This window comes from Ziziphus jujuba, chromosome 8 (genome assembly GCF_031755915.1).
Source record: "Ziziphus jujuba cultivar Dongzao chromosome 8, ASM3175591v1".
In the NCBI taxonomy this organism is placed as follows: domain Eukaryota; kingdom Viridiplantae; phylum Streptophyta; class Magnoliopsida; order Rosales; family Rhamnaceae; genus Ziziphus; species Ziziphus jujuba.
In genome coordinates, this window is record NC_083386.1 from 11,963,020 (window position 1) to 11,987,020 (window position 24,001).

At 31.6% G+C, this 24,001-nt stretch overlaps 3 protein-coding genes, 1 long non-coding RNA gene and 1 pseudogene across 6 annotated transcripts; 1 reads left to right on the forward strand and 4 right to left on the reverse strand.

Moving 5' to 3' along the window:
* Positions 1-585: 585 nt before the first annotated feature.
* On the reverse strand, positions 586-3,809 carry LOC107413481 (actin-1). 3 transcript variants are annotated; one of them, XM_016021435.4, is made up of 5 exons: positions 3,657-3,809; positions 2,601-2,670; positions 2,108-2,501; positions 1,054-1,667; positions 586-951 (listed from the first exon to the last, which is right to left on the reverse strand). In XM_016021435.4, the coding sequence occupies exons 2-5, from the start codon at positions 2,658-2,660 to the stop codon at positions 886-888; spliced, it is 1,134 nt and encodes a 377-aa protein (XP_015876921.1). In that variant the 5' UTR covers positions 2,661-2,670; positions 3,657-3,809; the 3' UTR covers positions 586-885. The 3 variants fall into 3 exon arrangements, with proteins under 3 accessions (XP_015876921.1, XP_015876922.1, XP_060675454.1); XM_016021436.4 differs by lacking the exon at positions 3,657-3,809 and adding an exon at positions 3,494-3,579; XM_060819471.1 differs by lacking the exon at positions 3,657-3,809 and adding an exon at positions 3,500-3,518.
* Positions 3,810-5,855: 2,046 nt separating this feature from the next.
* LOC107413483 (very-long-chain enoyl-CoA reductase) lies at positions 5,856-8,923 on the reverse strand. Its single transcript, XM_016021439.4, has 4 exons — positions 8,520-8,923; positions 8,138-8,177; positions 6,614-7,368; positions 5,856-6,170 (listed from the first exon to the last, which is right to left on the reverse strand). The coding sequence occupies exons 1-4, from the start codon at positions 8,586-8,588 to the stop codon at positions 6,102-6,104; spliced, it is 933 nt and encodes a 310-aa protein (XP_015876925.3). The 5' UTR covers positions 8,589-8,923; the 3' UTR covers positions 5,856-6,101.
* Positions 8,924-10,744: 1,821 nt separating this feature from the next.
* LOC107413476 (KIN17-like protein) lies at positions 10,745-14,371 on the reverse strand (annotated as a pseudogene).
* Positions 14,372-18,577: 4,206 nt separating this feature from the next.
* Positions 18,578-19,871, reverse strand: LOC107413477 (uncharacterized). The gene is made up of 2 exons (XR_001581065.4): positions 19,185-19,871; positions 18,578-18,800 (listed from the first exon to the last, which is right to left on the reverse strand). It is a non-coding gene; the product is annotated as an uncharacterized LOC107413477 (long non-coding RNA).
* A 1,611-nt stretch (positions 19,872-21,482) lies between these two features.
* On the forward strand, positions 21,483-23,993 carry LOC107413479 (protein VACUOLELESS GAMETOPHYTES). Its single transcript, XM_016021434.4, has 2 exons — positions 21,483-21,609; positions 22,995-23,993. The coding sequence occupies exon 2, from the start codon at positions 23,012-23,014 to the stop codon at positions 23,765-23,767; it is 756 nt and encodes a 251-aa protein (XP_015876920.4). The 5' UTR covers positions 21,483-21,609; positions 22,995-23,011; the 3' UTR covers positions 23,768-23,993.
* Positions 23,994-24,001: the final 8 nt, after the last annotated feature.

Below are 24,001 nucleotides of genomic sequence, written 5' to 3' on the forward strand. Positions count from 1 at the left end.
TAATATTTTAAACAAAATACTCAGATTATTGTAGAAATTACTTGCGATCAAATTATTATAAAAAATATTCATTTGACTAGCAAAATATATAAAAAAGAAATATAATATCAAGTAAAAAGTAGAAATTAAGTCAAAATAAAATTTAAAAAAAGAAAAAAGAAAAAAAAAAAGCCTGTGATTGAGGAAAACATATATGTAAAACAAACAAAATTCTAAACTATCATATGGTATTCTCTCAGACAAACTCAAAGGCTCCAAAGTCCTTCGCATCTGAAACAAGTAAATTATGGAGTTCGGGATCAAAGAAAAGTTGCTCAAAAATTGGCTTCTTAGCTTCTTTACCGATCAGAAGCATTTGGAAATTCCAAGTTAAAGAGTAAATGGCATATGAGATCTGCCTTGTTTAAACAATTGGAAACAAAACTAGATCAAGCCCTTCTGCTTGTTAATCCCACGACAAAGACTAATCAAGAAATAAATCATAAAATTGGAGCCATTACTATATATATATATATATATATATATGTTTCGAAAGTCTTTTGTTCTATGTCTAAAGGGATCTTTTATTAGACCAAAACTCAATAATAAGTAGAATTGCAAATCAATGTAATAGCATAACAATCCTTGATGGGGCATAACAGATTGGCATTTTGTGCAGCCAAAAGGAAAAAAAATAGAAAAATACTGGAACGGTAATATTCAAAGACAAACAGAGGATAACAAAATCTGATCACTTCGGCAGTTTACTTCCTGCCTTCTCAAAGTAATCACTCCAACATGCAAATGACATAGAAGGATAACAAAGCTAGAACCAACCTGTTAAAAACTAGACTTAAAGAAACGAATGCAGTACTATCTCTCTCAACGGTCCTATAGTTATTTGTATCAGAAGCATTTCCTATGAACAATTGAAGGCCCAGACTCATCGTACTCTGCCTTTGCAATCCACATCTGCAGACAGAGAACATGTCATTATTCCAATTGGTAAGAATCCAAGAACAACTCATAACGTCATGTTGAAATTAATCTATGATTGAATTTATGAACACAAACCTGCTGAAAGGTGCTGAGGGAAGCCAAGATAGAACCTCCAATCCAGACACTATACTTCCTCTCAGGAGGAGCAACCACCTTGATCTTCATGCTGCTTGGGGCAAGAGCGGTTATTTCCTTGCTCATTCTATCAGCAATGCCTGGGAACATGGTTGTACCACCAGAGAGGACAATGTTACCATACAGGTCTTTCCTGATATCAACATCGCACTTCATGATTGAGTTATATGTGGTTTCATGGATTCCTGCTGCCTCCATCCCTATCATGGAAGGCTGGAACAGGACTTCAGGGCATCTGAAACGCTCAGCACCAATAGTGATAACTTGCCCATCAGGCAGCTCATAGCTCTTCTCAACCGAGGAGCTGGTCTTGGCAGTCTCCATTTCCTGCTCAAAGTCAAGAGCAATGTAAGCCAGCTTTTCCTTCATGTCCCTCACAATTTCACGTTCGGCTGTGGTGGTGAAAGAGTATCCACGCTCAGTAAGAATTTTCATCAAGTGATCAGTGAGGTCACGACCAGCCAGGTCAAGACGGAGGATGGCATGAGGGAGTGCATAACCCTCGTAGATGGGGACAGTATGGCTGACACCATCACCAGAATCCAACACAATACCTATACAGAAAAGGCAAAATACCATCTAAATGTCTTGGATGATAAGGTAGAAAAATATATTTCATCACAAAACTTTAAACTTTACGGCCTATGTGAACAGATTCCTGCATTCAGCTGACAGTGACTGTATTGTGCAGCAAACGGGAGCCACTTAACTGGATGACCAAAAGCTCATGTCTTGTGATAGATGGCAGGACTCAAAAGTGCAATACTTAATCAATAGAACATAAAGTTTTATAATATTAAGAGGGATACTAATTTAACTAGTAATAAAACTTTAAAAACCTAAGCCACACCAGTAAACCACGGGGCAGAAAAGAATGAGACTGAAATCTCAACCTTCAATCACAGTGATTAAGACCTCTTCTCCATGTCAAAACAATCTACAGAAAAAAAACTGAAAACCTTGCTGCTTTAAAAAAATTAATGAAACTGCTCACCAGTTGTACGACCACTTGCATATAGGGAGAGAACTGCTTGGATGGCCACATACATAGCAGGTGCATTAAAAGTCTCAAACATGATCTGAGTCATCTTCTCACGGTTAGCTTTGGGGTTGAGAGGAGCCTCAGTTAGGAGAACTGGGTGCTCTTCTGGGGCAACACGAAGCTCATTATAGAAGGTGTGATGCCAAATCTTTTCCATGTCATCCCAGTTGCTCACAATACCATGTTCAATTGGGTATTTCAGAGTTAAAATACCACGCTTGGATTGAGCCTCATCACCAACATAAGCATCTTTCTGGCCCATCCCAACCATCACGCCAGTATGACGTGGACGACCTACAATGCTAGGGAACACAGCTCGTGGAGCATCATCTCCAGCAAATCCAGCCTTAAAAGATAACACAATAATCAGCCAATGACAAGAAAAGGCACAACCTTTACGTGCATAAATATTAATGTCAAAATGAAGAAAGACCAAATTTAATACCTTGACCATTCCTGTTCCATTATCGCACACCAATGGCTGAATGTCCTCAGCTTCTGCCATTTTCTACAACCTGCAAAATTGTAATCGGTTTACAATAAATGCAGGATTTTTTAGAAGGAAAAGCAATTGTATACTTATTATTCCCAAAACTTGCCATCTCTCAGCTAGATTATCCTACGGATAATATAATAAAAAATTACTGCATGGCATAATGACATCATAATACACTACTTCTACATAAGTTCAACAGACAATTTCTTTCAATGCAAACTAAAAGGCCGTAAATAATCAAATCTTACAGTCATTTCTAAAATGAAATCCTAGGAAAGTTTGACTTCATTAAATAGGATGCTGTAGGCATGAATGGAATCTCGTTTAGCCTATCTAGTCAGAATATGTATATGATTTCCATGCTTAACCATCATTATTCTCTTCTTTCATAAATCTTGTTTCCGATTTGCAATTTAACCAAATCAATGGGTAGGAAAATCTACGCTAACAATTCCAATGTGGTTTACCAAAAATTCCATAGCTGATCTTTTCAATCACAAGATCAATCCATTTCAAGAATGCAGATTGTACATTCTTTTGTTTTATTTATTTATTTATTAGTTTTGATCTCCACATTTTCTTGGTTCAATTCAATTCCTACCCTTCCTTTTCTATGCTGAAAAAAACAAACAAACAATCATACAATCGAAATTTATCGAATGAACAATAAATTCTAGTTTATAACCATTCCCACACAAATGGGCATTCGAAAAATCAAACAAGACCCATTAAAAAAAAAAAAAAAAAATCACATTCGTCATTCAAAGCAGACTAAAATTGTAAGTAAAACAAAGGAGATTAACTAACACAAAGAACAATGCAGATATACAAAAATATAGTACATTTACGTGTAATCAAGAACATCCAGAAAGAAAATGCGAAAGAGAAATCGAAGGATCACAGAAAAATAAAACTGAATGAAAGAAAATTCACAGATCCAGATCCTAATAAAGAGAGATAAAAACAGAAAAGAAGCCAACAAAAAGAGAGAGAGGAAAAATTGACCTGTATGAATGCGAGTGACAGAGAGAGAGAGAAGGCGTTTGTTAGGGGAGAGTGAATGAAAATGCGAATGGGGGATCTCAATATTTATATATACTAAAGATTGAGATTGGTCATGAGATCTGGGTCGTTGGATTTTGTACACTCTGGAATTCGAATTTTTCTTCAACTTTCCTTTTTTTCTTTTTTCTTTTGGTGTTTTTTGGGGCAATTGAAAGCGAAGAGAGTCAGAAGAAGTTAGAAAAACGCGCGCATGGGCCGCTCTTCGCTAGGCTGGGCTTGGCCTTTGGCGGGGTTCTTTCCAATCATTTTTCTTTATTTTCCCTTTTTTATTATTATTATTATTTTATTATTTTTTTAATCATTATTTCGCATTATTATTTTTTCTTCTTGGCTGGCATCACTCTAGCAACCCCAAATTAAAGCTATATAATTTCCTTCTTATAATTTAAATTTTATTTTTTTGGGGGGTCAAATTTCATTATTATGGCACATCTATAAAACCGATGTTTGAAGCATACTATATCCAAGAAATAAGAATTAATGTATTTCATGAAGGTAGGTGGATTCATGATGGCAATCCATAATTTTCTTTTTCTGCACCGAACACCGGTCGATAAGGATTTGATTTATAATTTTATTCAAATTATACAATTGGAATCCTTCCATTTCTAATATCAAGCAAAAAAATATCAACTTATATAATTCAAATGACAATTATCATTAATGTTTAATTCAAGATTCCGACTTCTATAAGGTGTAGAGGGGAGAACCAAAAATAAAATAAAATAAAATAAAATAATAAAAAATCTCTCCTAATTTAACATATATCCAACCATATAGTATGCTTGAGCTTGAATGATACTTCTTGAAGGGTATTTTGTTTATATATTAATTTAATTTTATGGGGAAGGGTGGATTGTAAAAATTAACTTTTGTACCAAGGTTGGTGAAACTTAATTTTGTAATGTGAATCCATATGGTCCAAACATCATAATATATACCATACGCTTCAGTTGCAGAGAGGACCAAGACAAAAAAGTACCCAATCTGTCATTGTCTCTTTATTATAGTGGTTAATAGGACAACAAGGCAATGGATCAATCTTGCAAGTGCCATGTGTCCCCAAACCAAAATAACTCATTTATTCTTTTGAATACCAAGAGTGTTTTATTCCCAAATGCTTCTGCGTCAGAATTTTTGTGGTGTTTTGTGCGCAACAACCAAAACGATCTTCAGATTTTCGAAATTCAAATTCTCTGTCTTTCAGCTAACAGACCTCTGAATAAGTTACTAAATTCATGTGCTAAAACAACATTGAGCCTTTTAATGCATTGTTGAAGATAAAAGGAAAGCAATGCAAAACAGATTTTCTGTGCTTTTTTTTTTTTTTTTTTTTGAGAGGAGTGGCGTATGAGTAAGATAGAAGTTTTTTTTGGTACATAAGTAAGATAGAAGGTTTATTACCCAAAAAATAAAAAATAAAAAGTAAGATAGAAGGTTGATAAGGCAAAGTTACGTACTGTGATTGGTGGGAAATGAAATCTTAATAAAGCCGGTGGTGCACGGTTTCCCCAACCATGTAACGTCAACATTCAGGCTTGATAGGTATCTATGCGAATAAATTGCTAGAGAAAGGGAAAAAAAACTATTAAAAAAAAAGTTGTGGGCCAAGAAGAAAGGGAAATTAATAAAGGTTTTCTTTTCGCTAAATTTATATGCAGCGTCTTTTTGCGGACATATATATATATATATATATATGATTTAATGATGCACCAGCTACGGAAAAGTGCAGTGAATTACTTTTATCTTCTCTGGGACCAGCTTGGCTGCCAGCCTTCAACATCTTAAATTTGCTTGGCGTCCACCACAGATGATATAAAATAAAATAAAGTTAGGATTTTAAGTTGTACGAAGATCATCTAGACTAGGAAGTAAGCACTCTCTTCAGAAACATACAACATTCTGTCATTTTAAGAAAGATACAGAACAACCGTCAGTCATGACCATCGCTTTACGCTGTAATCTTCAAGAAACAAGCTAATGGTCAGGACAAAATCAGAGGAATATCCATAACAAGAACCTATCTCCATTGAGGGCTGCTCACAAAAAGCATCTTAAGTGTTGCTTTTTTTGTAAGTTGTGATGGGATTTATGCATTATGCATCCCATTATGAAATCAGAGGAAAAATGATTGACCCATTTTCAAAGAAAAGATGAATTTATACCACGGCCATCAATTCGGACGAAAAGTAATTCCCGAATGATTTTAAATAAATTAAAAGAACAAGTAGGATGGTCATCCTTATAGTTCAAATGCATTACACTGTCTAAATGAAAGACTAAAAACATACATGAAACTGGAACAAAATGTGATCTCTACTTCAGAACTGGTGAGAATGAACATAACACCAAACAGGCCAAGGAGCAGGCTCACCAATATCTTCTCTATAGGAATGGCGGTAAAATCACCCATCGGCGTGGATACTTGGGTCTTCCTTCCTTTCCATCAAATAGCTGCAGACAACAAGGTGTCACAACATTAGTTTTAATGGGGGCTAATCTCCATAGAATAAACGACACATGAGTAACTAAACATCTGGAAAAGTTTCTACCCTTGTAAAAGAGATCAAATTTCACTTTATTTAGCTTTGGGGGAGTTAGGGGATGGGAGAGGGCTGGCTTTCATTGTTTATAGCACATAGGCCTAATGGACTCCAAAACAGACCAAATATAAGACATGCAAAACCTAAGAACAGCAACATAAACTCTTCTATCAAAATATAAAATTATTCACACATGAATATACATGTATATGTGCGAGAATAATTTACTCCTAAAATGATAGCTCCATGCAATAAAGTCTAACCAAGGTTGATCTCAATGTAAAAAACATCTGAGCAGCAAAATGCAATCTTTTGTATACGGAATTAGTTCAGCAAGAAAGCAAAGGAAGTTACCTTTTTGAGTCGGCGGTGCTTTGCAAGGGCCCAGTTGGTCATGATAGAAGCAGCAACTATGGCAAAGATATAACCTGCAACTGTTTGTGTTGCAATGTTGAAACCTACCCATTGATAGATCTCTGTTGTGTAATTTGCACATGTCACAATATTAAACAAAAATCCACGTGGAATTTGATACCCTCCACTCCCATTAGGGCTGCGCAGATTGCTTAGCAAGATATGGCAATAGAAGTTTGCTATTTGACAAAGTATCCCAAACCCAAAGCCAATCTTCATTTGCTGTTCACTAACAGGGGTGTAAAGTGGGTGATTCACATAGTAAGCTATATAACAGCCAAAGGTCCAATAGTATGCACAATTGCGGAACACATTGGAGAGTGGTGAGGTTGCATGGCTAAATCGATGCACAAAAAATGTTTCCATAATACGTTTGAAGTAGTGGAAACACCAATAGAACAAAGCATATGTCTGGACTGGGTGGATGATGCGCTCTCCTTTGTACCCAAAGTACTGGTACACGGGAAAGAAGTAAAAGACAGGGTAGAGGATCAAAGGACCCAAATACTCAAAAAAGAAAAGTGTGCGATAGGAAACTTGTGGGCCGAGGTCCTTGAACACTACTGTTAAGTTGTCCGAGTTTCCACCAGAGTAATCTTTGAGACTTTTCTTGTACTGAAGGACGGTAGGCCTCTCCTTGGAACCCGGCTGGATGGGGAGGGTCAGTCGCTGTCTTGCAGGATAGAACTTTTTGGCTGTTGATGTTAAGGAATAGAATCAATGGTGCAATACAAACATAAAATCTTCTTTTTGTTAAGTATTTAATTATTCGTTTATACATTACAGGTAACGGTCAAATGAATGGCATAATTATAAAGCATACAAATCGAACCAGCGATAAGCATTGACAACTTCAAATACATCGAAGCTAAAGGCTCTTAACCAACTAGCAACTTAAGTGTAAACTTAGTTACAAGACCAGAACATCGACTCTGTTTAAAAGCATACAAGAAGAATCAACAATCATCATTGGCAACTTCAAATCAATCGAAACTAGAGGTCCATATCCTATCCAAGCCTTGCTACAATACCAAGAACATGGACTCTGTGTAGAGTTCTGTTTCACCTTTGTTGCCTAGCACAGCAATAAGGGAAAATGTTGCACAGGGATGCCATTTACTAATAAGATACCTAGTTGTGACTCTAAACTATTGAATTCAGTACCACAATTTTCAACCAGGAATGATACTCCTATGAAACTTAGAGAATTATTTAGCATATGAGCTCTAAAAGCAGAAATACGAATCTCACTAACTCAAACAAAAAACCCCAGCCACGTTCTACATATCCAAGACCCAGACACCCAGTAAGCAACCAACAACAGTGGTTACTTGTGAGTAATATGGCTACCACGATCAATTATATAAAGTTTACCAGAAGGAGTAAGTACGAGCAAAAGCAAAACAAACATTCTAAGCCCATTCACTGATACAAGTTCCAAAAAAAGGAAGAACAAGAACTTACTTCTCCGATAGATAGCCTCCTGCAGATCAGCTACCGTGGCCTGCAAAACAACATAAAAGACTAACACAATCATAGGTGTACCCAGATGGGCTCCTATAAACTTCTGCTAAAATTTATATATGAGATTGTACTTTTCGGATTTTTAGTTTTTGATCAATTTTAGTTCAAAAAACAAATTCAAGCTTTTTAAACTCAAACGGAATCCAACCCAATTTCATCAGACATGCAACAGATTTTTCCCATTTTGCAAACCACCCAAAGAAAAAATAAAAATAAAAATAAAATAAAAATAGAGGTGGTATACCATTTCTCCATAGTAGGCGAAGATTCCCGCGAATCACCACAAAATAAAAGAAAGAAAAATGGGAAAAAGAGAACATACGGAATCGTTGAGCTCAAGGCCACCCTTGATGACTTCTTTACCGCTACGAGAAACGACGGTCACCTTCATCTTTTGAAGACCAAAGTGACAGAGACCCACTTCACAAAAATAGTGTAAAGACTAAGAAAATTCTTTCAAATCGAGAACGATTTCATGCAAGAACCATGCACAAAGTGAAAAGGTCAACGAAATCAAGATGAAGAAGAAGAATCGGAAGCCCGAATGAGATCTCGAAATGGGCAGAATCGCTATAAGATGCTGAAAATTTCCCAGGTGGGTGTTGGTTTTGGAGATGTGAAACAATAATGGTGTATGGTTGGGGCGTTGAGCTAACTGTGAGGGCCGATGAACCACATTTTCCTATTCAATTTCTTGTTTCAGTTGGGCTTTACCAAGGTCTTGTCCTGGTGGGCCATGTCGAGATAGGACCTCGACATTGGAGCCGATGAACATCTTATCTAAAATTATATTAAAAAATTCAATTTATTTTTTTTATTAAAAAAAAAATGTTGGTTTCGGAGAAATTTAATTATATGCTTATATTTAATTAATTATGACTTTTTTTTTTCCTTTTTCTTTTGATCTAGAGGGCGGAAAGATTCAAACTCATCATCTTGATTTTTATAGTTAAATGGAAATATTTTATGAAATTTCAAAATATTCAAAAACTTATAAAAGGAAAATATTTTTTGTAACTATCCCATTTTTAAAACAATATTTTAGTATACCTTAAATCAAAATAGTTTTATATTTAATATAGTTTAATTAATTAATATTTTAATGAATAGAGTTTGAGGTATTAGTTGATGTGTGAAATGAATTAAATAACTAAAAAAATAAAAGTGTTTTTTCCTCTCTTCAAAATTTAAAGCATTTTGATCCAATTTTTTGTGGGGCTTGAGAGGCTGTCATATTCATCTAATTACGTCCTACTAACTTTCATTCGTTCTTTCAATTCTCTTAACTAAATTTGCAAATTTATGATTCTTAAATAACATAGATGTACTGGTAGCAGCTAGCATACTAACTGGACAAAGAAATTTAAAAAAAAAGAAAAAAAGTATTAATTAAGAAAACTTTAATTGTTGAAAGAGAAAGCTAGCAGTTTTAGTTATTATTGGGTAGATGGAGTTTTGCTGATGTTTCTTTACTTAAGTAAGGTTTGTATATGTCATTATCTTCCTACCAATGGACCTTAAGCTGAATTAATGTTGAATTCTTCACAAAGGCCAAGTTTGCTTACACGGAAAACGGTATGCCTGATCTCTTAGAGAACCACATCTCAGAAATTATTCAGTTATCATTTTCCGGGTGAAAAGATCAATAATATATTGTCCATGAGGTACCAGTTTTAACATTAAATTTAACATGTCTTCAAATATATATATATATATATATACATTTCTCAATGATGAAATACAATCAAAATTTAATGTGTGTTTTTATATAGGAAAATTTATAATTGTCATTAAAAAATAAAAAAATATATATTTTGGAGAACTTGAAATTGCCATTTACACTTTTTTTGGGGTAAATAAATTTCCATTTACACTTGAAAAAATCAAAATTCTCTTAACATATAATTCTGAGGACACGTTCATACTTCATACTTCAGGTTTTACACTAAATACCCAAATACCAAATCGTTATCACTTAAAAATTTTATTAATTTTTTATTTTATTTTATTTGTTTGGGTCTCAATTTGGATATCTTTTATCCAATTAAACGAAAAAGGTCAATTTTTCTTGTAACAGGCTACCATCTTCATTGTTTTGCAACCGTTATCTCCCATTCTTAATTCTCGCTTGTCCACCCCCCTCCACACACCCCCCACCCCCCACCCACAAAATCAAAGAACCCACCGAAAAAAAAAAAAGAAGCTTTATTCTTCTATTTCTCCGCCACTCAAAATTAAAACCTTTCTAAATAATGAAAAATCTCAAAATATACAATGTGAGAAATACCATAATGTTAAACTAAAAGTGGTCACACGTTTTTTTCAAAAAACAAAAAAAAAAAAAAAAAAATGTGGTCACACATTAGATTTAGCATAAGTAAAAGACTAATATAAAATTTAGCATTGAAGTTATTAGACTGAAAAATCAAAGTTAAGCTCATAAAAATACCATTTTCTGAGGAAGTAGAAACCAAAACACAGAATTCGTCGAACTTTCAGAGAAAAAACTGTAAAGACCTATCATCTCTGCAATTCTGAACTCCTTGATAATGAATCACAAAATCTTTTATTCATTTCCTATTTCTTACATTCAGTCAAATAAGCAAAATGCTCAACTGATATTTTGAATCTTTAAGATGAAAGAGTTGAATAAGCTAATGACTGATCTATGGCAAATTAGGTCTTTGGAAATTTGGCACAGATAGTAAGTAACCATCAACATTACAACAAAAAATGCAAAATAAAAGAAATTATTCATATAAATTTATTAAATAGAATCCTGTATTTCATCTTCTAAGCTGTGTCAAACAATTTTCCTTGTTCAATTGCTACATGCAGCATAATACAAAACAAGCTATTGCTCAAAGTGTGTAGTACTAAAAGTCAATTCAACTAAACTGCAACTGGAAATGTATAAAAACAATGTTCAATGTATAAAGAGAAAAGAGATGCCACTTCATTCTTTCCTATTTTGACCATTTTGTATACATGATAACTCAACCCCAAAAAAAAAAAAAAAAAAAAAAAAAAAAAAAAAAAAAGACACAAAAGATTCCTAGGATTGAGAAAATGGTATTGTCAAAAGAGTAAAACTTGGAGGAAGAAGTAAGAGCGTGAGGAAGGAGGAAAAGAAGCATCTTATCATTCTCAATGGTGGAGTCAATGGTGGAGGAATGAAGATACATCATTATTAGAATTCAACTCTTTCCCCATATGGCTTCATATGTATCAGCATGACCTCCATGGTACTGAAGCCGAATGAATGTAACTTCATTCCTACTTGGTATTTGTATGGGAAAACATTTTGGATCGAAGGAGAATACTTAAAGGGACTTAATAGTTAGCCACAACTCTTTGAGTACCCAAAACTCGAACTACAAAATTAAAAGTGAAAGCCCATTTTTTCCATGCCCATTCTTTCTTGGTCTCAAACTGTATATATTTAATCCAATTAAATGAAAAAGCTCAATTTATCTTGTTGTGGCTAACCTCTACGCTGCTTTTTAGTCGTTAGTTCCCACTCTATTCATCTTTGTAATAAGATTTATCATATGCTAAAAAAAATGAAACGAAAGAAAGGAATAGAATAATTCTAGACTACAAAATATATAAAGATGAAAAATCAACACCTTTTCAATCTTGTGTGCAGTAGCAAGGGGTCACCATTACCATAAAGAGCAAAGACTAGTCCAATTGTCCATGGATTGGTTGCCACTCTTTTCACCTTTCTAATGAGATCTATTCCCTCGTCGAAAAAATAATAATAATAATAATAATAATAAAACAAAATAAAAGGACGGAAAGAAAAACAATTGTAGACTGAAAAATATACAAAGATGGGAAAATCGACACCTTATCAATCTTGTGTATTGTAGCAAGAGTTCACCATTAGTATAAAGATTAGTCCTTGTCCAACAATCCAAGCTTTCTAGAATTTAGGATTGAAGTATTACAGGAAGACTACTTATTGTCTTGGATATGAGACAAAAGTATTACAGGAAGGAAGCTGATGGTATTGCATTTTTATAAGAGTGTCAAGCTAAAGTTGAAATGTGAGGCAGAAACTATGTGCCATGCAAGAAAAAGGTGATTCCTACAAGTATACAGAGGAGTAAGTAGAAACCAAAAGACAGCCCTTCTTTAAGTTTCAGATAACTATAATGCGTGAGGACCTTTGATTTCTGGAATTCTGAATTCCTTGATAATGCATCACAAATTTTTTGATTCAGTTCCTACAATCAGTCAAATAAGCTAAATGCTCAGCTGATCTTTTGAATCGTTGAGATGAAAAGTTGCCTACACTGATGATTTATCAACGGCAAATTAGGTCTATGGAAATCCCACAGATAGAAACCATCATATTGCAACAAACAATGCAAAATATAAACTATTCATATAAGTTCATATTGCAGAAAAATCTACATCTTCTAAGATGTGTTATCACAATTTCATTGTTCAATCGGTACATGCAGTATAATTTTCCATCAAAGATAGAACATAATTATAAGCTATTAGTGAAAGTGTTCATAAAGCGAAAAGTCAATTAGACCAAAGACGTGTACAACAATGTTTACTGCATAGAGAGAGAGAAGCCTCTTCATTCTTTCAAATTTCAAAAACAACATTTAGAGCACACGAGATGAAAATTAAAGCAAAAAAATAATATTGAGGAAAAAAAATAAATAAATAAAGGAATGAAATATCATGTAATGAAAGAAGCATTCGCAACAATTACGAAGAGAGATAGCTTAACTACAAGAACAGAGTAGCAATGGGTTGGAAGAAGACATAAGAAATACAATGAAACTCACTTGATAATTTTACAGATATCCTCGTATTCAACGGCTTCAAGAACTCTACCATCATAGACACCCTTCTCTATCTGCACCTTTGCACAAAACTTATCAGTATCCACAGCTAATGACCTCGCATTCAATCCGCGATAGGCGCCATTCACAATCTTAACAAGGCCACAAATCTGCGGAATCACATTATCAAGCTCTTCTTGATCAACTCTCAAAACATGCTTGTTTTCAAGCATTTCAATCTCTCCAACATACTTGTCAATCACTTTTCTCACAACCCCTTTTTGCTTATAATAAACCTTTTCAGCCAAAGCCTTACTCATGACCTTAACAGTGATTCCCTCACATAGCCAATAATCCTTCCTATTAATCTTCTCTTTCTTCTTCCTCCAAAGCTGAACTACCACCACCACCACCACCACCTCCATTCCTTCCTGAACTCCCACCAGCTTTCCTTGTCTCATTCTTATCGCTCTCTGTCTCTTCAAACACCAACTTCGAACTCTCTCCTTTCTTCTTCAACGATAAAGATGATCCAAGTGCAAAACCAATCGTAACACCATTCTCCAATTTTAATTCCCTTTTTTATCTCAGCCTGTAGAGACTGATCAGAATCAGACCCATTTCCAATTGGCATCAACTGCTCAGCCCTCTCAATCTGTATCTTTAGTTCGCTCTCCTGTTTCTCTTCCTCTGCCATATCCGCTCTAATCCTCTTATTATTCAACTTTGCTTTGAAAAGGGTCTCCGAATCTCTATTTATATAAGTGATAAACCAAACATTTGGGGTCTCCTCTCGACCTTACACTTGCCCGTACGACCCAAGTACTTGACGAAGTCTGTGAGCGTAGCCCAATTCATATGGACGTGGTGCCGATCGCTGATGTACTCGTTGTAGACGACGGTGGCTGCGCTTCATGTGTTCGAGGAAATTACTCTCAAACTCTTCGGAATAGCCGTCGATGATACGGTTGGGGTTTTGGCCGAAGACTTTCATCTGGCGCTGGTGGCTCTCGCTCATGCAGTGGCATTTGAATCCGTTCTCGTCACAACATTGTTTCTGGCACATCTGACAGTACCAAGGAGCTTCTGGAGACCTTTGGTTTTGATGCGGTTCGTGATTGCTTTCGGTGTTAGAAAATCGTTCTTCCCCATTGAAATTTCAGAAACTTTTTTCAAATCAAAATCTCAATCTAGGATTCTGGTTGTTTTCAATTGCGGAATTGAAATTAAAAAAAAAAAAAAAAAATGCTAAACCCTAAACCCAATGTATCAATTTTCCCCAAAAAGAAAGGAGAGGAAGTGAGCTAAAGGAAAAAATTACTTTTGCCGCACTCCACACTGTTTATTTTTTCCCTTCCCACCGCCCCCAATAGGAAAGGAGTTTTTTTTTTTTTTTTTTCCTACATATTTTATTAACAAGATAATTCAAATCTCTCTATCAAAAAACAAACATAATTCAAATCAATTCTATATTTATAGAGACTTAAACTAATTTTTATATTTTTTAAAATTTTTAATGTTATTTGTCTTAGGTGTAACCCTTTGAAAAACACACATTTAAAAAAAAAAAAAAACATCTTAATTCTTAAGCTTTTAACTTTTTTTCATTGATTAATCTTATATTTTTAAGTAGTGATATTTGGTTTTTTTTTTTTTCTACTTTTCATTTTTGTTATTCAGTATTTAGTTTATTTTCTAACCAAGTTATCTTGATAATGTGAAATTAAATTCCTATGAATAAATCAATTAATCTATTTGAGATTTAGCAAATAATAAGTGATATTATAATATTGATCTATTTTTAATTACATTTATTCTTTAAAAATTTATTTAGAGTATACTGAAATTTCATGTTAACAAACCATATCATCTTGACAAATATTTTGATCAAATAGTTAATACTTGACATTTCTAGTATTATTTGATTTCTATTAATATCTTCAAAAATAATAGACACTTAGTACTTAGTACTTGATACCTTAAAAAAGAATGTTTATTAATTATTTTTTATTTTCCCGATGAGGAAGTCATATATATATATATATATTAAAATAGAAAGGATTTTCACCTGAATTTGATTGGATGAGGATTTGGAAATGTATTTTTATTGATTTTATGATTGTGCTAAATTTATGAACATTTAATTTTCATTTAAAGAAAAAAACAAAAAACCATCCTTTCTCATCCTTCACAGGTTCCAGTGCAAAATGATTTTTTCAGAAAACAATCCTTTCTCATCTTTCACAGGCGACAGTGTAAAATGATTTTTTTTTTTTTTTTGGTAATGAGTGTAAAATAACATTTGCTTCACTATAAAGAACATCCAACTATCTTACATTGTTATTTTTTTAGTTGATATCTATTTTTAAATTTTTTTACTTATATTGATATAATAATAAAATAAGTTATATAAAGTAAATATTTAAAATTGTATAATTATTTGGGTAAAATAAAATTATTGAAAATATAAATAAATTTATGTCTAATATATATATATATATATATATTGAAAAAAAATTTAATTATACAGTACACTATTCAATCCAAAATTACCATCCATCATTTCATATCAGTATAGAATTACCATCCATACTAGTATACCGTATTATGCTTATCATTTTTTATCCTCAGTACCAATTTTGAGTGCAAAACCCATCAAAATCACCCCATTGAAAAACAAGTCAAAATCACCCCATTGAAAAACAAGTAATTTCATATCAGTAGGTTTTGGTTTATTCCTGGCTCAACAAATGAATTTATTGATTGGATAGCTAAAAATGTTTTGAATAAGTATTTTCCATCTTGGGAAGTTAATATTCCTCTAGCTTTGAATAATTTGCTTATTAGTGATGTAATTTCTTATCTTTAACGGAAAACCTTTTGTTCTTAATATATATATATTGCATTCTTTAAAAAATCCATTTTTTTCTTTTACAGAATTAAAAAAAAAAAAAAAAAAAAGGAGTTTTAAACTCAAAAGTTAGCCCTCTTTTTATATAAATAAAAATATAGCTGTTACACATAAGTGAACTTACATAGTGCTCCCCTCAAAAAAAAATTTTTTTGGGGCCTTTTTAACTTTTTTTTTTAATGTTTTTATATGCTTACAATTTTACGCTTAATTGAGTAGTTGTCCCCCAATCTCTCTCATTTCCAAGGGCATATTTTGAATTTCCTTTTCCAGTTTTTTTAATAATTTTCTCCACTAATTCATTTTTATTTTCATCTTTCACTTATCTTCAATTAAAGTATTTTATTTAATTCAATATTTATCTATAATTTGATTCATACGATACTTAAGCTCTATTTGACAGTTTTTTTTTTTTTTTTTGTTTAAAAACTCTATTTGAAGGCCAAAATTTTTTTTATTAAAAAATAAATATGTTTGATAAAAATCAATAAATACTTATTGGTCAAAAAATAAATTTTTTAAAAACTATTTTAAAGAAGTTTAAAATTTAAATTTTTCTATAAAAAGCTTTTTTTTTTTTTTTACTTTATATTGAAATTTAGCAAGTATATAATACAACTTACCGAGCATTTACTGTATCTTTTTTATTTACAACTAGGGGTGGGCATGGATTGGGTTGGTTCGGTTTTGGACCGAAATACAACCCAATCCATACATATCGGTTTTTCTAATTTACAATCCAAACCAAATCATTAAAGTATTAAATCCAAACCAAACCATTTATAATCGGTTTGGTTTGGATTGGTTGATCGGTTTGAAACTTACTAATTTATAAATATATAATACAAATAAAAAAAATTTCAAATATAAAATATAAATAATAATTTATAATTATCCAAACATAAAATACAATTAGAATAATATAACATAGTCTACAATGGAAAATAAAAAAGAAAATATAGCAAATGATACACATCATGCACTTATTAAATAGCAAACATTAATGTCATCATCTCATTCCTATAAAATTAAATTAAAATTGTTAGAACAAATAATGTAAAATAATACATTCGTCAAAATTCATTCACTCAAGAATCAATGCATATTTCCTTTTTTTTTTTTTTAACCTTCATACTTTGGTAAATCATAAGTCAATCAACGTTGACATTAAAATTAGCAACTTTAGTTGATTCTGTAAACTCTACGAAGATCAAAACAATAAAATTAGCAATAAATTATATTTAAACATATATAACAATTGGATACAATATATGTAAATATATATATATATATATATATGATGGGAATGTAAAAAATATATATATATATTATGGTGATGGTGATGGATTGGTGGTGGGCGGCAATAAAGGTAAATGTTTAGTTTAAGGTTACAACTTACAATTTGATTTTAGATTTGTGATATGGGGATGTAAAAGAAAAAAAATATATATATATATATATATATAGATATATATTAAAAATCAATATATAAAAATGGAAAAAAAATAAAAAAAAATTAATATATAAAAATGAAAAAAAATACTAAAATTAATATATAAAAATGAAAAAAAATAAAAAATATATAATTGTTTAGTTATATAATATATTATTTGGATTGGATTGGATTGGATTGGATTTATATTTTCAATCCATAACCAATCCAATCCATATAATTTATAATATTTTGAACCAAATCCAATCCAATTGATGTAAAAATCCAATCCAAACCGTTAAAAATGGATTGGATTGGACGGGTTGAACGGATTGGATTGGATTTTGCCCACCCCTATTTACAACCAAACATTTATTAGTTTTTTAATAAATTTTTTTTTTTAAAAAGACTATTATACAAAACTTTACAGACTAAAACTCTACTTTCATCAGCTATACCAAATGGACTTTTATTGGATTGCCACTTTTAATATAATATTTCATTACAAATTTACAATTATAATTGGTCAATACATGCATTTAGTTAATAAAAAAAAATTTAAATAAAAATTATGCTTACTATAATTTTTATCCTTAAAGAAAGAAAATGTGTTATACACCTAACTTTTTTCAACTTTTTAGAACTAAAAGGATAGATACTTGATTCTATATAGTATTATAGAAAGTATAAACAGCTTTCTTTATACTTGATTCTATAAAAAAAGAGGCAATAAGAATTTCTTCTTGGTGAAGGGGCAAATTGATGAAGCAAATTGTTTAAGCCCTTTGCTTTGAGAAAGGTAAGCCCCTTGATCGATCGTTTAAGGCAAGAAATCAGAAGGAAGGGCATCCTAAAATTTGATTAAAATTTTTCTTAATTTTCCTATCAATTTTCATTTTTCTTTCATGTCTTTTTCAACATCAAAATTTTCTCCCTATTACGATAAATATTTGTGTATATTTTCGAACCTTTAATTTTCCTGTCAACAATATCATTCTATCACACCAATTCCGACCACTGTTTACACTTACACACTTACTAGTAATCTGTCATATTCCTTTATGTAATATGTTTAAATATCAATATAGGACAAGTCATATGTAATAAATCAAAATTAAGAAAGGAAAAATGTCATTTTAACCAGAATTTTGATGGGGTTTATTAGACAAACTAATATGATAATTCCGTTGGCATATAAAGTGTATATATATATATATATATTACGAAAATTCCATAGGAAATTTAATCTAAAAAATGCACTTGTCCAACATCCTAAGCATCAGATATCCAATACAGACATAATTACTTGCAAGTCACATTAGCCAAAATACAAAACCTAAATTAAAGCGGTATCAAAATTTAGCAAAGATGGAAGAGGTTACGAACAAATCTTCATTCTCTCTCAGGTTGTTTCAGCTTGGCCTTTTCAATATCCTCTACAGGTGGCAATCTCTGAAAAAAAAAAGAAAAAGAAAAAGAAAAAAAAAAAAGAAATGCAAGGATTGGCTTAGAAAATGGCTTATATTGGCATTTCATCAAACAGGTAATATGCAGTAATCTCATCGAGGTACTGCAATTTTACCGACATTATACTCAGCTGACTATAACTTTCTTTATCAAAAACGATCATTCGCACCTTGGAGGATGAACAGAAAACACAAGGAAAAAAAAAAAAAAAAAGAAGAAGCAATCTGCTTTCGGAGAGCGTGTTATGATGCTCATTGCTTAAATAGCGCATGGCATCGCATATCACAAGCATTTCATCGAACAGGTAACAGACATTGAATTATAATCAGATAATAGCACCCAAAAGAAAAGAAGAAAAAGAGGTTTTACAAGGTCAGGCTTGTAGATATTGTGAACGACAGAGGCGCCGGTGAGAAGCGAAACGACGACGACGACGCAGGACAAAGCCAGTGAAGGAGTGCCGGTGGGCTTCCTCCCTCCCCCAAATTTCTGATTCATTCCCAAACACACAACCACCACTGCCGCCACCCAATGGATTTTGGGACCTATGGCAGCGGTAAACGTTGAGATAATAACTGGGCCTCCAGGCTTTCTCCGTAAGTAAATTCAACAGATCCGAGCCCAGAGTTCTGAATCCTTATTTGTTAGGGTTTGGGAATTAATTACATTTTGCGATTTTGCATAGATATTTAATTTTAAAAGTCCAAAAGAAAATATTATACAAGCCAAATGTTTTCACTTTTCAAGGAATAATATAGAAAGCTATTACTTTTCAACATTTTTGCACTTTCAAATAGTTTTACCTACGAGAGAGAGAGAGAGAGAGAGAGAGAGGTGCAAGAAGTCGACGGGTCAACTGTGCCAATAAAATAATAAGAATAATTCTGCTTCTTAAATTAGAAGTTTCTAAGTCGTTTTATTTGGACTTAAAAAAATTAAAAGATGATGATTAAAAGTAAAAGAAGATATTTAATTTGTAGCTATTATTTTAATGACCATCATAAGCAGAACCCTTCAAACGGAAAGGAGGAACGAGGAAAGAAGTAGAAAATTTGCCCCTTATCCTTTCTAAGAAACACAGTTTTATTAATTACCTACTTTGATCGATATAATTTCTATTTATATATTTAGTAAAAATATTGAATTAAAATTAAAATTTAATTTTTATAAATATTTTTTTTTAAAAATGTTCAAATTTAAAAAATTAATTAAAAAATAAATTTAATATTTATTTATATATTTTTAATGTGAAAATAAAATATATATCTAAAAAATATTTTATTTTCACATATTAAAAATATAAAAAATTCTGCTTATGGTGGTCATTAAAATAATATTGAACTATCATTATTTTTTATCAGAATTTTTTTAAATCTAAAAAATAATATCTAAAAAGAAACATTATTTTTTTGAATTTTGAAAGTATATGAATTGGAATTTAGTATTAGTTGAAGAAAATAGTTATATTTCCACTAAACTATCCTTCAAAAACAAACGCAACACATATTTATGTGAAAAAGAAAATGGTAATGTTAATAAAACGTTGGTTTCTATATTTAACTTGATAACTCATTTGTGAGTATTTGGTTTCATACGGTACTTAAAAAAACAAAACATTTATTTTTTTAAAAAAAAATTTGAAAGAAAAATACTTTTGTTTTGGTTTTCAAATATTTTTGCTAGTCATGTCTACATGATGCATATTTTTCTAGAACCACTGACCATGAGGTATTGCCATCAACACGAATAAATACTATTTAATAGTTTATTTATTATTATTATTTTTGGATAAAACTCAAAACTTTAAAATCGTAGAAACTGGGGAACTAGAAGACAAATGAAAAAGGCCAAATTTAGAAGATGGAATTAATGTCCTTTTTACAACAAAATACACGGAAAGTGCTACAGCTTTAGCAGTCTCCTTTGGTCGGTTTTGATAAGGTTTGATATAATTATATATATATATATATGTATTATCTGATCATATTCCCACCACGTAGCCTTCTCAAAGAGAAATAAAAAATAAATAAATATATATATATATATATATAGAAAAATAAAAAAGCTAATTCAACTATCCATTTTATAGTTCCCCCAAAATTTTAGGATAAAGTCAAATGATTATTACTTTCTAGAAAATAATTAAAAGTGGATGATCAAGCTAATTAACGATAGATGTTGGAGCTAATGGCATTTATCACTAATAATTTAGATCATAATCAGGTTTCGGTATTTTTTAATATATAAAAGTAAACTTGGTTAGGTATTTTGTGTATAACCATGACAGCTAAACAAATAAACGAGAAAAGGAAAATGAAGCCAATTGCTACGAAGTTTAATCATAAGAGTAATATAAATAAATATATCTATGTATTATATGCATGCATATATTTAGGTTGGTTGGGAGGTGTTAGAGATATTATAAGTACGTGGCAGTTCTAGAAACAGTGAGCCATGGAGGCACCGACCAAAAAAAAAAAAAAAAAAAAAATTGTGATAGCTAGAGATTTGAGTTACGCAATATACATCCTAATTAATCTTAATATTTTAGGGTGTTTCCATGAAGTTTCTTTATGATTAAAAAATAAAAAAAAGAAAAAAAGAAAAAGGAAATGACCAAGAAAAGGACTAAACGTCCCATAACGAACTTCGTTTTTGTTTATAAATATGCAAAAAAATACAAGTGCTTTACACCAAATTTTTTTTTAGTTCTTTTCTGTTCCAGATTCTTTTTACTCTGTGTCTCTTCTTCTTCGGACATTTATTCAGTCGCCGCAACCCTTACCAAACCGAGGTAACATTCCTATATATATATATATATATATATACACTTATGTATACTCAATCAGTACTTTATTCGTTTTTTTGTTTTGTTGTGTTTTTGTTTTTGTAAAACGTACAGCTTGTTTGCATGTTTATTTCCTTTAGCAAATAAATTATTAAATTAATTAAGAAAAATTTTTGTATTATTGTTCATGGTATATATATAATTTCATTTCTTGAAGATAATATGACGTTTCTTCCTATATGTTCAAAACTTTATTTTATTTTGTTGGGAATTGCATTAATATATTTATATATATATATATATATATATATAATCATATTTTGAGACTTAATTAGAGGAATATTTTCAGCGACAAATCAAGATAGAAAGAAATCAGAGGTTTTGATGTTGGAAGTAATTGCTTGCTGACTAAGCTAAGAGGTTTTGATGTTGGAAGTGATTCCTTGCTGCCTAAGCTAAGTTTAGGATTAGTTTAAAATTAAATGAAAAGATTTGGTTTCCTCATCTCTCTCTATTATGACTTTGTTTTTTATCTGAACCTTTAATTTGGGTGCACTCAAACTCTTGCATGTCAATCCTATTTTCTATTATTTTTATTCATAGCCATTACCTACTATAAATAAACTATTATTATCAAGGTTCCTTAATATATCACTGATATTTAGTTTTCTATTCAACGTACATGATTTATTAAGTTGTTGAAAATGATGTAATGTTTCTTCCCTATATATTTTTTCTTTTTTGCTTTCACTTTTTGATCATCAATAAGATTCCAAATATTTTTTTTGAGAATTGCATTAATATAGTCATATTTTGAAACTAAAAGAATATTCTCAGATACTAATCAAGATAGAAATTGTTTCAAGGTTTTTGTATTATGAAAATGATAGTGACAGCTATTTTTTCTTGTTGACAAAACTAAGATAGTTAGGGTTAGTTTTACATTAAATAAAAAAATATTTTGTTCTTCCCATCTCTCTTTCTCATTATCATTTAATTTCTCTTTCATTTTTGATACATTCAAACTTGCATCTCAATATATTTTCCAAAAATCCTATATCTATGCCAAAGGTGATGCTAGCTTCTCCAAAATATATATATATATATATATAATATAATTATTTTTATTTTTTTCACAGAAATCTTAGATAGATTTTGTCCAAGATTCATCCTATTATCAGTAATAAGGTTCTTCTCATTATCTAATCAGCAATATTAAAATGAATCCTAAACAAATTTCGTTCAAAAATACCAAATAGGAGAAAATTAAAAGTATATACATGTATATCAATTATGCTATAAGCACCAAATTGTTTACCAATGCTACTAACTACTCTGATTTTATACCATGTGTGAAGTAATTAAAGCTCTTTAACACATGTATGTTGCAGCCCTGTTATCAGCAAGTATGAAAATAACTGAGTTTGAGCATCCTAACCACCCTGATCACATTCTGATGCTAAAATCTTCCGATGTACCTTACAAATGTGACGGATGCAAAGAGCTAGGGTTTGGTCCATGTTTCAAGTGCGAAGACTGCAACTTCCACCTCCATGAGGAATGTGCACTGGCTTCCAAATCGTCCTACCACCCATTGTTAAAAAGATGTGAGCTCAGATTTTGTGAGGAAACATATGGAGGTAGATACTGTGATGCATGTGGGAAAGATGTGATGGGTTTTGTGTACCAATGCACACATGACAATGCTCATGACCTACATCCATGTTGTCTTAAACTTCAACGTATAATCATTGGTGATGGTTTTGAGTTACGTCTTTCTGATAAGGTTCCTTCGAAATGCCTTAAATGTAATAGCAAGGAAATTTCAAGAGGGATTAAGGGTTGGTCCTACGTTTCCTCTTGTGGAGAATATTGTTACCACGTTGCTTGTGTGAAGGACTTAGTTCTGGAAAATTGGAGAAATGGATATTTTAATGGAGACAATGACAATATTAGTGCTCAAACAAGCAACTTGGCGTTGTTGCAAATTGCTAGTCCATCCAATGAGGTAGCACAGAGAGGAGATCGGCTTGGGAGTAAAGCTAAAAAGTTTTGGAGGATAGCAAAAATGGTTCTCAAGCTTATTATTTCCGCCATTTTTGGTGATCCAACTGGCGGGATTGCCATTATTGTTGAAGCTTTGGTTTCTTCGACTAGTGCATGAGTTTGAGTGCAAGACGAGGACAAAATATATTTTTGCTTTTGTTCTTCTTGTTTTTGTTTGTTTGCTATGAAAAGGATATAAGGCATTTGCTTGTGTTTATTACATGTAATGTAAAATATTGATAAGTTGTTCTTCTTTGTAAAGACAAAGACGTACATGTACATAAATATGATGTATCTGTTCCATATTGTATAAAGTCAATATATATATAGCTGTGTTGTGTGTACTTCTAAT

Coding starts and splice junctions, on each gene's coding strand:
- LOC107413481 (XM_016021435.4), bottom strand. CDS start 2,660: ATGGCAGAAGCTGAGGACATTCAGCCATTGGTGTGCGATAATGGAACA. Junction 1,668..2,107: donor TGCAAGTGGTCGTACAACTG/GTGAGCAGTTTC, acceptor TTTTCTGTATAG/GTATTGTGTTGGATTCTGGT. Junction 952..1,053: donor CCCTCAGCACCTTTCAGCAG/GTTTGTGTTCAT, acceptor CTCTGTCTGCAG/ATGTGGATTGCAAAGGCAGA.
- LOC107413483 (XM_016021439.4), bottom strand. CDS start 8,588: ATGAAGGTGACCGTCGTTTCTCGTAGCGGTAAAGAAGTCATCAAGGGT. Junction 7,369..8,137: donor GGAGGCTATCTATCGGAGAA/GTAAGTTCTTGT, acceptor TAACATCAACAG/CCAAAAAGTTCTATCCTGCA. Junction 6,171..6,613: donor AGCACCGCCGACTCAAAAAG/GTAACTTCCTTT, acceptor TGTTGTCTGCAG/CTATTTGATGGAAAGGAAGG.
- LOC107413479 (XM_016021434.4), top strand. CDS start 23,012: ATGAAAATAACTGAGTTTGAGCATCCTAACCACCCTGATCACATTCTG.